Genomic DNA, 12,228 nt, shown 5'->3' with positions numbered 1-12,228 from the left:
TCAGCTGGAGGCGGGTTAAAACACATTTCTGATTCTGTGGCTCTGGGGGAGCCTGAGAATGGCATTTCTAACAAGTTCCTGGGTGATGCTGAGGCTGCTGTTCCGGGAAGCACAGTTTGAGAACCATAGCACTGAAGGGACTGGGACCTCCACTGGCCCAATAACAATTTCATTAGCAAAGAAAAAGCTAAAGGACAATGAGTAGGACACATATAAGGGGACAGAGGACAGCAAGTCACAAGAAGTATACGCATCAGCCCATGTTTTAACCACTTGAGTTCACCTACCACGGCAGCAATTTCTGCTCCGGCTTTGTGGTTTAAAGCAGCCAGTACAATGGAAGCAATAAAGAAAAAGAAAGTGCTGAGTCCAGTGTTGACCAAATCCTAAAGAAAAAGATAAACAAAATCACTTGAAAAGAAGCATCTCATGCTTTGCCCTGAAAGCCATTGAAGAACTTTCGAAACAAGAACAATACCCAGCCTCTGTGCTGGCTCCAGTTTCATCTCAATGGCCCCGGGGGTGTTGGTTGTACAAAGGAAGGCAAACACCATAACTGTGGATGATGCTACTGGATAAACCACACGGCAAAACCCACGTCACCATTTCTCAATGACTTATTACAGAAACGCAAACTGCTAGCCTATCGAGGACATGCACACTAATTACCACTTAGGGTTCCATTGTTGTCTCTTAAAAACTCATTCAAATCATCCTGGCATGTGGAAGCTTTTCTGCAGACGTGTTTTCATTTCTCTTGCGTGATCACATGATTTTATTTATTCTATTTTAATATCTATATCGTCCAGTTTTTCTATAACAACCACTTACTTGCACAGTTTAAAAAGCTTAAAACTAGAGTACTGCAAAAGTTAGTCGGCACCTGCTGCTTGAGCTCCTTGGCCCCGGAACAAAACCAAGGCTCTTAACGTGCGTTGTTCCACTTATGCTAGGGGGCACACCCAGGCATGCCCTCACTGTGGATTGGGGGGTGGGGGGGATATTAGTCAACATTGGTACTTAACTTTTAAAAAATACTTTTAATGGGCCCTGGCTGGTTTGGCTCAGTGGATAGAGCGTCAGCCTGAGAACTGAAGGGTCCCAGGTTCGATTCCGGTCAAGGGCACATGCCCAGGTTGCAGGCTCGATCCCCAGTAGGGGATGTGCAGGAGGCAGCCAGTCAATGATTCACTCTCATCACTGATGTTTCTATCTCTCTTTCTCCCTTCCTCTCTGAAATCAATAAAAAATATATTAAATAATAATAATAAAATAAAATACTTTTAATGGGATATGTACTCTATAAGAGGCATGTTTTCCAGTTTGCCACAGCTGTCCCCACTCCCTGCAGTCTCATAAGCAGCCACTCCATGTTTCCTGTTTGGGCCCTGAAACACCCGGCTGCAGCCCTCCTACGCTAACAGAAGCAAAGGAAGGTCACCCTCACATACCATGTTTTCGAGTCCCTCCTCCAGTAACATACTAGTGAGTACAGGTGTGAGCCCAAGTAACTCCAATAACAGATCAAGGGGATCTGGCCTAGAGGGTGCTAACTCCAGGCCTATTGGCCATATCTGGCCCACAAATAGGTTTGATTTGCACAGTGTTCAAAACAAATTTGAACAAGCTAATATTTATAACATCAGAGGCCTACACATAAAAACTAACATCTAAAACAAAACAACAACAAAACCCACAGAGCTTGCATTTTGTTTGGGGGAGGTTTATGAGGTTCTCTTTGCTATCTGTTTACTACGCTATCAATTTAGATCACAACTCTGTAAGCATTTTCCTACAGGTAACACAAACTTAATCTTAAAAATAGTTGAGACATTAAAACCTGTCATAAAAACTCAGACAAAATGCCTCCACTATCTTGAGGTTTTAGAGTTTAAATTTAAATCACATTTTTCTCAGTGTTCAATGCTGAGACAAAACCAACTCAGTCTTCAATGTCTTTCACTTTTCTGGTTCAGCTCTGCTCTTATTTTTCCTCCTAAAAGAGTCTGAACAACACAGAGAGCATCCTGTCGGAAGACCCTCTCCTCTGGGCACCCCACAGGACCACATGGGAGTGGCCCTGCCAGGCAAGGTGACCAGCTCCGGCCTCCTCCCCAGCTCCCTCACCTGGGCCACACTTCCATGGTGCCACACCAGCCAAAGAGAGAGGCGCTCTCCCGAGGTAGCTGGTCTCAGCGCCCTCCTCTCCTCTGCTGCCCTCTTAGAAGCTGTGGGGCCCACAGGGTCCTCCCACAGGCACAGAAGGCTGAGGCAGCTGACTGCTTGCCTGCGTTTCCCTCACCGATTCCCTCTGAGCTCCGTCACATGCTTACTTGCAAAGAAATACCAAGAAAACCAAATGCTATTAAGTTTCCTCTCGTTTAGTACAGTAAAGACAAGACCCACAAGACCAGGAAAAGGGGCCTGGGAGTGACCAGCCAGGAGCTTCCCATGCTGATTGGAGGGTAAGGCTGTCAAACAGGGTTAAGAACCCAAACCACAGGGAGAAGAGGACACATTTCCACTCAAGACCGATCAAACACTAAACCTTCCTTCCAGTCCTCCCAGTTGCTTTGAATTTAATAATATCCCAAGGCTTTGCAAGTTATTGCCATTTTCATTCATATTTTCAATTCTTCCCGAATTAATTCTTTTATAAATGGATTTTGGGTCCGGTGTGAAAAATATGCAAAAATGCATTAATTCTATTGTCTCTTTCCCATATTCTGTACATATCGACATCACTAATCTTCTCAGAAGATCATGAAATTGAAATGACATCTTCAAAGAGGTCAAAGTAATTGTTAGGATGTTTCTGCCATTAGTGAAGATTCCATTTAAGTTATAGTTTTATTCAACTCAGTAAAGAAATGTAACATTTCACAGTTGAATTACAATGGAATATTTCAGTACCACAATGAACTGGAACCAAACACAACATGGAGAGGTTCCCACTCTCCCTTGGGGCCAAGCAGCAGCCGATCCTTTCACAGTCGGAGGGTGGTGACTTGTACTCACCGTCAGGTTCCAGTTGATCTGGGGGATCCTCATGTGAAGGTTGAGACTGAACAGAATCAGCAAGACTCCGGTCACCACAAACGCACTGCAGCTCACAAACTCAAAAAAGTAAAGGCCTTCACACGGGGAGCATTCCATGATGGTCTCTATGCAGATGAACGCAATCAGGGCCAAAATCTAGGAAGAAGATTGGAAACATAACATGTGTATGTAGGTTTAGTACACATCCGGGGACATATGTGCCTGCCACATTTATTTATTTTTTTTAATGTATTTTTATTGATTTCAGAGGGGAAGGGAGAGGGAGAGATAGATAGGAACATCAATGATGAGAGAGAATCATTGATCGGCTGCCTCCTGAAAACCCCACACTGGGGATTGAGCCCGCAACCTGGGCATGTGCCCTGACCGGGAACCGAACCGTGACCTCCTGGTTCATAGGTGGGCGCTCAACCACTGAGCCACGCCGGCTGGGCTGTGCCTGCCACGTTTAAATAAAACCCACCACCGCCACCCTATGCAGCCACAGAGTTTCCCTCTGGGGACAGCAGTTAATCATGTCAGCAGTATGACCTGGTTCAATGCTTACATGAGGATGTAAAGGTACAGAGCCGTTATCAAATTCCTCGTGTGGATATCTAAGCCCCACCACAGTACACTGAATCCAGTCTGTCGCGGTGTGGCCCTTGCGAAGAAGCAGAAAGTAATGTCTCTGTGATTTTTTTAGTACTATCTCTGCCATGAGTAAGTGGACACTGTCTACACACGTTTCTAATTTATAGTCTCTACTCTAAAAAGGAGGCCCATTTAGTTAATTCATGAGCTATGGTTTTTACAAGTTTATCATTCGACTGGATCACAAAAAGACAGACTGGCAGTTGATAAAACCATTGTTAAATATACCAAAAACAGAATCAATTTCTTTCTGAAGGATCAAAGTTACAGTCTAGCAATATGTCCCAAGAGATTGGAGACCAGAAAGTCAAACAGATATCAATGGAAATTACCAGGTGAACTTTGAAAGGAAGAATTCAGGAAAAGGAGGAAGCCCAAACAAAGGCTGAGTTAATGGTCCTGTGATCAAAGAAAGGCGTGGAGTTCTCACACCTAAAACCAGATCGGAATGAGCTCCTGGCCTCTACTTCACCTCTTTAACCAAGCACCTCACAACCTACCTTAAGTCAAGCCTACAACAGTTTCCAAAGGTCAAGGACGTACAGGAGGCAGCTCGGTGGTTCCAGATCTGTCCTTCAAGCCTCCTTCAAGCCAGCGACATCAGCAGAACCTCTACTCCCCCCTTCCTTGACCTACAGAGTCAGAATCTGCATTTTTGACAGGATCCTCAGATGATTCCAGCATGGGAAGCACATGCTGTTCTGGGGCCCTTCTCTGCCTACTGTAGATCCACTCATGCCTTTCAACGCTCTACTCAATGCCACCTCCTCCCCGTGCCTTCCCTGATTGTGTCCCTCCCTGCCAGACATTATCTGATTCCACCCTCTCTCAGGAAAGCTTGCTCCTCTGTGATTGAATTCTACCTTTCTTATGCTTAGCACTAGTGGCCTGATGCACGAAATTCGTGCACTTGGGGGGGGAGTCTCTCATCACGGCCTGTGCCCTCTCACAGTCCGGGAGCCCTTGGGGGATGTCTGACTGACGGCTTAGGGAGAAGGCATAAGCCAGCAGTTGGACATCCTTAGCGCTGCCATGGAGGCGGGAGAGGCTCCGCCACTGCCACTGCACTCGCCAGCTGTGAGCCCGGCTTCTGGCTGAGGGGCGCTCCCCCTGTGGGAGCACACTGACCACCAGGGGGCAGCTCCTGTGTTGAGCATCTGCCCTCTGGTGGTCAGTGTACATCATAGTGACCGGTCATTCTGCCATTCAGTCGATTTGCATATTAGCCTTTTATTATATAGGATTAATGATACAGCCAGGCCATCTCTCTCTACTCCCAAGATACTAAGCAACATAATTTGCACACAGTCAATAATTGGGGGCTCATGGAGTCACTAAAAACCCATAAAACAATTCCTGGTGTACTTGTTAGCATCCCTACAGAAAAGGAAGGGTAGCTCTGCTTTTTTCACTGCCAATACTTTCACAGAAAAAGACACCTTTTTCCAGCAGTATGTGGTATTTTCACATCATATCTAATAAAAGAGTAATATGCAAATGGACCGTACCTCCACTATACCCATAAGCCACGCCCACCAGCCAATCAGGAACGAGTATGCCAATTAACCCAACTAAGATGGCTGCGGCCACGGAGAGAGCAGGAGGCTTGGATTTCCTCAGCAATGGAGGAAGCCAAGCTTTCCGCACACCCTGACCTGCCTTGACCTCCTCTCAAGGCTACAAAGTTTCAATTATAGAAGATAAATAAATCCCAACAAAAATGGCTGCGGCCACGGAGCAAGCAGGCTTGGCTCTGCTCAAGGCTACAAAGTTTCAATTATAGAAGATAAATAAATCCCAGATACCAAAGCCTCCACTTGGGTCACGAGGGGGCATGACCGGCCTGCAAACCACCTCAGGCCCCTCACCCAGGCCGCCCCACACCCCAAGAGAACCCCCACCCTGATCCAGGATATCCTTCAGGGCAAACCAGCTGGCCCCCACCCGTGCACCAGGCCTCTGTCCTATCTAATAACAGCCTAATATGCAAATTGACCATCACTCCAACACACAAGATGGCTGCCCCCATGTGGTCAAAGGTGGCTGCCCCCATGTGGACACAAGATGGCTGCCACAAGATGGCCAGCAGGGGAGGGCAGTTGGGAGGGACCAGGTCTGCAAGGGAGGGCAGTTGGGGGTGATCAAGCCTGCAGGGGAGGGCAGTTAGGGGTGACCAGGCTGGCAGAGGAGGGAAGTTGGAGGCGACCAGGCCTGCAGGGAAGGGCAGTTGGGGGGGACCCAGGCCTGCAGGGGAGGGCAGTTAGGGGTGACCAGGCCTGCAGGGGAGGGTAGTTAGGGGCAAACAGGCTGTCAGGGGAGCAGTTAGGCATCAATAAGGCTGGTAGGGGAGTGGTTAGGGGGTGATCAGGCTGGCAGGCAGAAGCAGTTAGGGGCAATCATGAAGGCAGGCAGGCAAGCAGTTGGGAGCCAGCAGTCCTGGATTGTGAGCGGGATGTCCGACTGCCCGGTAGGATCGGGCCTAAACGGGCAGTCGGACATCCCTCAAGGGGTCCCATATTAGAGAGGGTGCAGGCTGAGCTGAGGGACACACACACCCCCGTGCATGAATTTCGTGCACTGGGCCTGTAGTTTCTATTATAATCAGCAAATCAAAGATATGGGTGTTTAAGCACATACTTTGTGCTTCTCCTAATGGCTCCTTATTATCTTCAGAACCATAGACTTTAATTCTCCACCTGAATTACATGCCTGACTTGCAGGCAATTCACAAAGAAATAGTTCATATAAGGGAAACTCCTAAACTTTTTTTACCCCTGTAATTGGATCTAGCAATCTTGGGCAAGAAATAACACACTATACTGATGAGTTACAAATGTTTCTGGTATGCTAACTTCAACCATATTTGTGTGGGAAGGTAACACCTACATTCTTAAATATTAAAATAAAAATGGTTTCAAGAACATGCAAATCTAATAGACCATTTAATATAGCAGTGAACAAAACATAAAATTCCCTGCTCCTTAGTTCATATTCTAAAGAAGAGGTTTTTAAAAATTAAGCCCTGGCTCAGTTGGTTGAGCATCATTCCATGCACCAGGAAGTTGCTGGTTTGATTCTGGTCAGGGCACATGCCCGGATTGTTGGCTAACACCCCAGTAGGGGGCGTGCAGGAGGCAGCCAATCGATGTTTCTCTCTCATCAATGTTTCTATCTCTCTCTCCCTCTTCCTCTCTCTCTAAAAAAAATCAATTAAAAAGCATACAAAAAATAGCTGACACGTAAATTGATATTAAAAAGCTGTCAGATTTCTACAATTGTGGCTAAGTATGATTGGCAGCATCAAAAAGTAGGAAGGGAGGGATGGGGGTTGGCTGATTAAGTTACTATAAAACATTTAAAAATTTTCTAGTCCATGTTGTATCAACTGTCAGGACCTTTCTGGAGGCTTTTGTAATGAACAGTATCACTCACCAATACATAGTGGCAGGCATATAGTGGGGTTGGGTTTGTGCTATGAGATTTTCCCAAGGCAGATTTATCCTCAAGATGATGAATGAAGCTTCAGAACTTCTGAACTCAGCACTCAGCACTCCAACTTCTTGACTATCTCAACTCCTTTTGCCAGGTGGTGATGGAACAGAATAAGCATTTTGGGGATTCAGCAAATTAAAAGTTGAGTGAGGGATACGTTAAATTGGGGTTTAGCTTTCACTTTCATGCATATGGTTACTATAGCTTTCCCACTGAAAGAATGGCTTCCAGATATGCTTTGATCTGACATCATAATGAAGAAACAGGCCCTAAAATTCACAAGATAAGTGGGTCCTACAATGCCACAGAAGTATGTCGGTGGTGAAGGAGAAACAGGGTTTGAAACATATGGAGCCAGAAGCTAATCTGTGGAGAATTCTTCAGATAATCAAATGCAAGATACTACAAGTGGACAATTGTGGTTTCATTGGTATCTAAATGGAAGTTGTGCCCTATCGGGAATATATTCAATAATGTAGTCATGCAATTATAAACACATTCAACATTGTCTCCCTTTTTGTTGGGAATCACATGAAATAAAATTTATTAGAATTCCAGGGTCTGTAGGGCAGAAACCTGTGGCAGTACTACAAAGAGCGAGTACGTGTATAGGAGATTACAGTTCATGCCTCCCAATGTGTCAGTTCACATATCTGACAAATCTTGAACTGACAAGGTCCGACAATCCCAAATCAATGGCACATAAAATTGCCTCCAACGCATTGAAACAGCCTGAAGAAACTAATGTTCCAGTGACAACCTCCTACACGTATTCATCAGAAAGTCAGTGTATGCAGTGTAAGAGCATATTGATCATAAAATGATGATGCGTGATACAATGCAGTGGCAATCTAAAATCTGAATTGCTCAGACATACATCTACTAGTACATTTCAGATTAATTTTGTATACTTTTTCAGAATTAAGTGACTATACTCAAGTTCAAAAATGATCCATCTTAGTGGAGGCAAAAATAGAAAGGGAACACTTTTTAAATTTGTAATTTAATGTGTTTCTCATTCTAAATATTCACTACTGTACCTTTATATATTTAATTTTGTATCTTCTTCCTTAAACTGGGCCTCCAAATCATCTGTCTCTCTAAACCTGATCTACTTCTGAGTTTAGGCAACGAAAGGTGAGTGGATGAGACATCTGTTACTTCTGGCAGCAGCCTTTAGGAACCATGAACAGTTTCACCACGCTCCCTCACGCCCCCCCCCCCCCCGCCCTCCTCACTCCCCCCTCCCCACAGCCAGCAATGTTCCAGGTGGGGGGGTGGGGGGTGGCTCTGTGTGAGGCTGATGGGCAACCTGCTTACCAAGGATCTGAGAGACTGTAACATGAGTAGAAGGAAACCTCCCTTGTGTTAAACCTTGAGATTTCAAGTTTGTTACTAAGCATAATCCAGTTCATGGTGACAAGAAAGGCATAATGTTTAATTTGCACATGCCCTGGGTATCTAATACAAAACTACAAATTTACAGGATGAATATGTTACCACCCCCCTCACTCTTAAAGACACCGGATTCAAATGGTTTTATTGATAAGCTCTTACCAGATTGTCAGGGTAAAGATATTGACTATGTTACTTAAACTCTTTTAAAACAAACAAAACAATCAGAATTTCAATATCCATCTATGTGGTTAAGATTGTAAATAGACTTTTTAAAAATACAGGCTTCTTTTATTTTTCAAATTTCTACAATAAATGTATATTTTTATTTTAAAAGTTAAATATCATATGTATAAACACTTTTGAAACATCCAGGTTTATTATGAATTAAATGTTAGTGCACTCTAAGAATCAATCCTTATTTGTTTTGAAGCTATTCAAGAATATTTTTTTTTTAATATTTTATTGACTTTTTACAGAGAGGAAAGGAGAGGGACAGAGAGCTAGAAACATCGACCAGCTGCCTCTTGCACATCCCCCACCGGGGATGTGCCCGCAACCAATGTACATGCCCTTGACCGGAATCGAACCCGGGACCCTTCAGTCCGCAGACCGACGCTCTATCCACTGAGCCAAACCGGTTTCGGCTCAAGAATATTTTTAAATGACAAAAACTTCAATGGAAAATGAAAGTCACCCTGCAAGTCCAAGTTGGTCCCTTTATCAGAAGAATTCATCATCCCTAAAGCCTCCCTGATAGCGCACAATCCTACTTCCTGGAAGGGCAGGAAGTGGGCACAGAACAGCCGAAGGCAGGCACATGATAAAAAGGCCACTGTTACTCTCACTAATGTGATGGGAAGGACCCCCAGAAAGTAACCATAACCCATGTCCCTAATATCCATGAAGACTTCTTCACAGGTTAGACAAAATCCTACCTGTATCCCTGGCCTTGGGGTACATCAGCAAATTACCAGTTCTAAAAGGCCTCACATTACATAACCTGTTTGTCTTTATTGGATGTGTAGATTATGTTACCTGAACACAGAAATTTTTCTTTTCCTTCAGTGTACCTGTCAACAATACATCACAGTGTTGGGAGGAAAAACCGTTTGGGAAACAAAAAAAGCCATGTGCCCGTGAGTACTCAACTTTGTCAGTGCTCAGGTCATGCACAAATTAAATGCACAGAGTGAAAAACAGAAGCTCATTTACCCAGCAGGGTAGCAACTACTGAGGACCCTGAGGACCTTGTTAATTAAGTGATGAACACACACACACTCACAGCAGGATCCAAAGTATCTTCAATATCAAATCAAGTCCTAATCAACTCTAGCACATTCAAAATTAAAGTGTCTCTCTTTCCACCAACACTGGGGGAAAAAATATTTGAAAGATGAGACGTAGCTTCTATTGAGCCACAAAGACCCAAAGGCAAGTTGTTAAATTGCTGCTTTTGCTGAAAGACCTCATGATGTGCAGAACAGAGAACTCAGAGAGGGCAGTGGAGGGGTGAGGAAGTGACTGCACTTCAGAAACTAGCTCCATTCTCAACGCACAGCTGATGCTAAGACAGGATCCTGGAGTTAGAACCACCGAAGAGGTACACGGCCTTCCCCACCATCTATCTGAGTCCCGAAGCCAGGGGTTTAAGCTGCTCTAATATGGACATGTCTGTTAAATGACAGATCACTTAAAACATAAGCTCGCAGGCCATGTTGTATGGTCTGCCGAAGGAGCTCAAATAGCTAGCTGTGCACTGCAAGGCACCGCAGAATTACAATGCCTTGCATTTAGAGGAGCATCAATAATGTAAGGATGCTCTCAGGCTCTGTACTGGGCACAGTCCATTCTTTATCTCTGATGTTCACACCCACTGAGGAAACAGGTGGCATCTCCATCGTGTAGCCCAGAAGGTTTGGCCCAGGGCCCAAAGCTAGTTCCTCCCCATACCTCGTTCTTGTACACCAGATGACTAACATATAACTTATCCAGGGTCTGTTCCTTCCACACACACTTGCCTAAAGGAAAAAGCATCACTACATGACTTCTCTCAAGGAACACAATCTAGGACTCAGGGAGCCAGTGCCATGAGGGTCTCTGACAAAGCACACCATCTGATTACCCATTCTCAAAGGGCTCTAACTACTACTGCATTTTTCTAAGAAAAATAATCCGAGAGCTGCTCCCCTCAAGGGAGGACATCCCATGAGGAAGGTAGATTTAAAATATTATCCTCCTGTCCCCCAAGACAATAAACAATAAGCAAATACTATTTGGTTCCAAATCAAAGGCGCTAAATGCAGGTATAAATGGTTTAACCTGCAATCAATGTATTTGCATTTGATCTCTGGTTCCATTGTTTTTCTGCAGCTAAATAAATAGTGTCCAAGCTATGGATTTGTGAGATGCAGAAAATGAAAAGAAAACCACCTGCTCTGGAAGGGCAGGAATGCCCTCGGGTGCTCGGGCACCCAGGCTGGCAGGGAGCACTCACTGGGCAGCAGGATTAGTTAAGCAAAGGAGCCGGGGCACAGGCAAGTGCGTTCCTTGTTGTTGAGAAGAAAGGGAGACATTAGGACAAAAAGCGGGAGGCTGCCAAGGGTTTAGGGGGGGACAGAAGAAAAGAGGTGGCTGAGAGGACCAGGGCAGTGGCAGGTCTGTCACCAGTCCAACCAGCCACACCCCAAGCTGTGCTTACTTCAAACCCTGAAGGCTTTGTTTCATTTGAGGACCGAGGGCCAGGGCTCCTGCTTGCGGCTCCAGGAAGCTGTGGGCTTGGTTTGGTCTGAGTTTGGCCCACGTCACAAGACCTACTCAACTAGTACTCCTGACACATTTTTCAAGCTGGGTTCTACTGTGTAAATAATTTTGCTATTTTGGAATCCTAAAGCCATACATAAGTTAAGAGCTGAACTCAGGAGACTGTATTTCAATTTCATTTTTGGCAAGACTCTCACCTTTAACATAAATTATTATACTGACAGAGCAGCGAGCATGAATGCACACAGATTAAACCCATGGATAACTTGTCAACAATGGCTCACCAGAGCAGATCACCGTCTCAGACAAATTAAAATAGGCTTGGACAGCCAACTACCTAGAGCACTCAGACAGCGTTACCCAGTGAAGTGCAAAATATTTTGTTTTTTAAAAAAAGTCCAGAAAATCTTATTATGTGGTTTGATGATATAATTGCACATGATTTCAGAAAACCACAGGACGGTCAGCATCTTTCTTGCCAAAAGAATACCCACAACATTTTACTGCAAATGCCACCCTGCCCAAAAAGTTACATTTCAGCCCATTTACATTACTAAGGAAGCACATGAGGAGGACACAGGACACAGACACAAACCATACACAGCTGAAGATGTTTAACTGCTGCTGGCACTCGCGTTTTCTGTTCCCGCGTCCTGGCTTCATGGATAAAGCCGTCCTGGCTTCATGGATAAAGCCGAAATCCCAGGGAGCAGCGTCACATCCCCACGTGATCCAAAGCAAACTCTTCCCCCTCCCCTTCCTCTCTGCTTTAATTCTTGGGCGCTCCCCACCCTAACATCTCTGACAAACCACCTTAACCGCATGGGAAAGAGCACTGCTTTTCTCATTGAGTGAGAAACAAGAAGACCAAGAGTAGCTTTTTTC

At 44.9% G+C, this 12,228-nt stretch overlaps 1 protein-coding gene across 1 annotated transcript in view; it reads right to left on the bottom strand.

The window, feature by feature from the left end:
- CMTM4 (CKLF like MARVEL transmembrane domain containing 4) overlaps nucleotides 1-12,228 on the bottom strand; it is a 51,422-nt gene that overhangs the window by 9,203 nt on the left and 29,991 nt on the right. Inside the window, exons 2-3 of the mRNA XM_079800709.1 lie at nucleotides 3,019-3,195; nucleotides 288-386 (exon numbers count right to left, since the gene is read on the bottom strand). Coding sequence (XP_079656835.1) covers nucleotides 288-386; nucleotides 3,019-3,195 — 276 coding nt within the window. The remainder of the gene's footprint in view (nucleotides 1-287; nucleotides 387-3,018; nucleotides 3,196-12,228) is intronic.

This window comes from Cnephaeus nilssonii, assembly GCF_951640355.1.
Source record: "Cnephaeus nilssonii genome assembly, chromosome: 20".
NCBI classification, from domain to species: Eukaryota; Metazoa; Chordata; class Mammalia; order Chiroptera; family Vespertilionidae; genus Cnephaeus; species Cnephaeus nilssonii.
The sequence above is the reverse complement of the archived record's forward strand: the minus strand, read 5'-3'. Positions and strand labels throughout refer to the sequence as shown.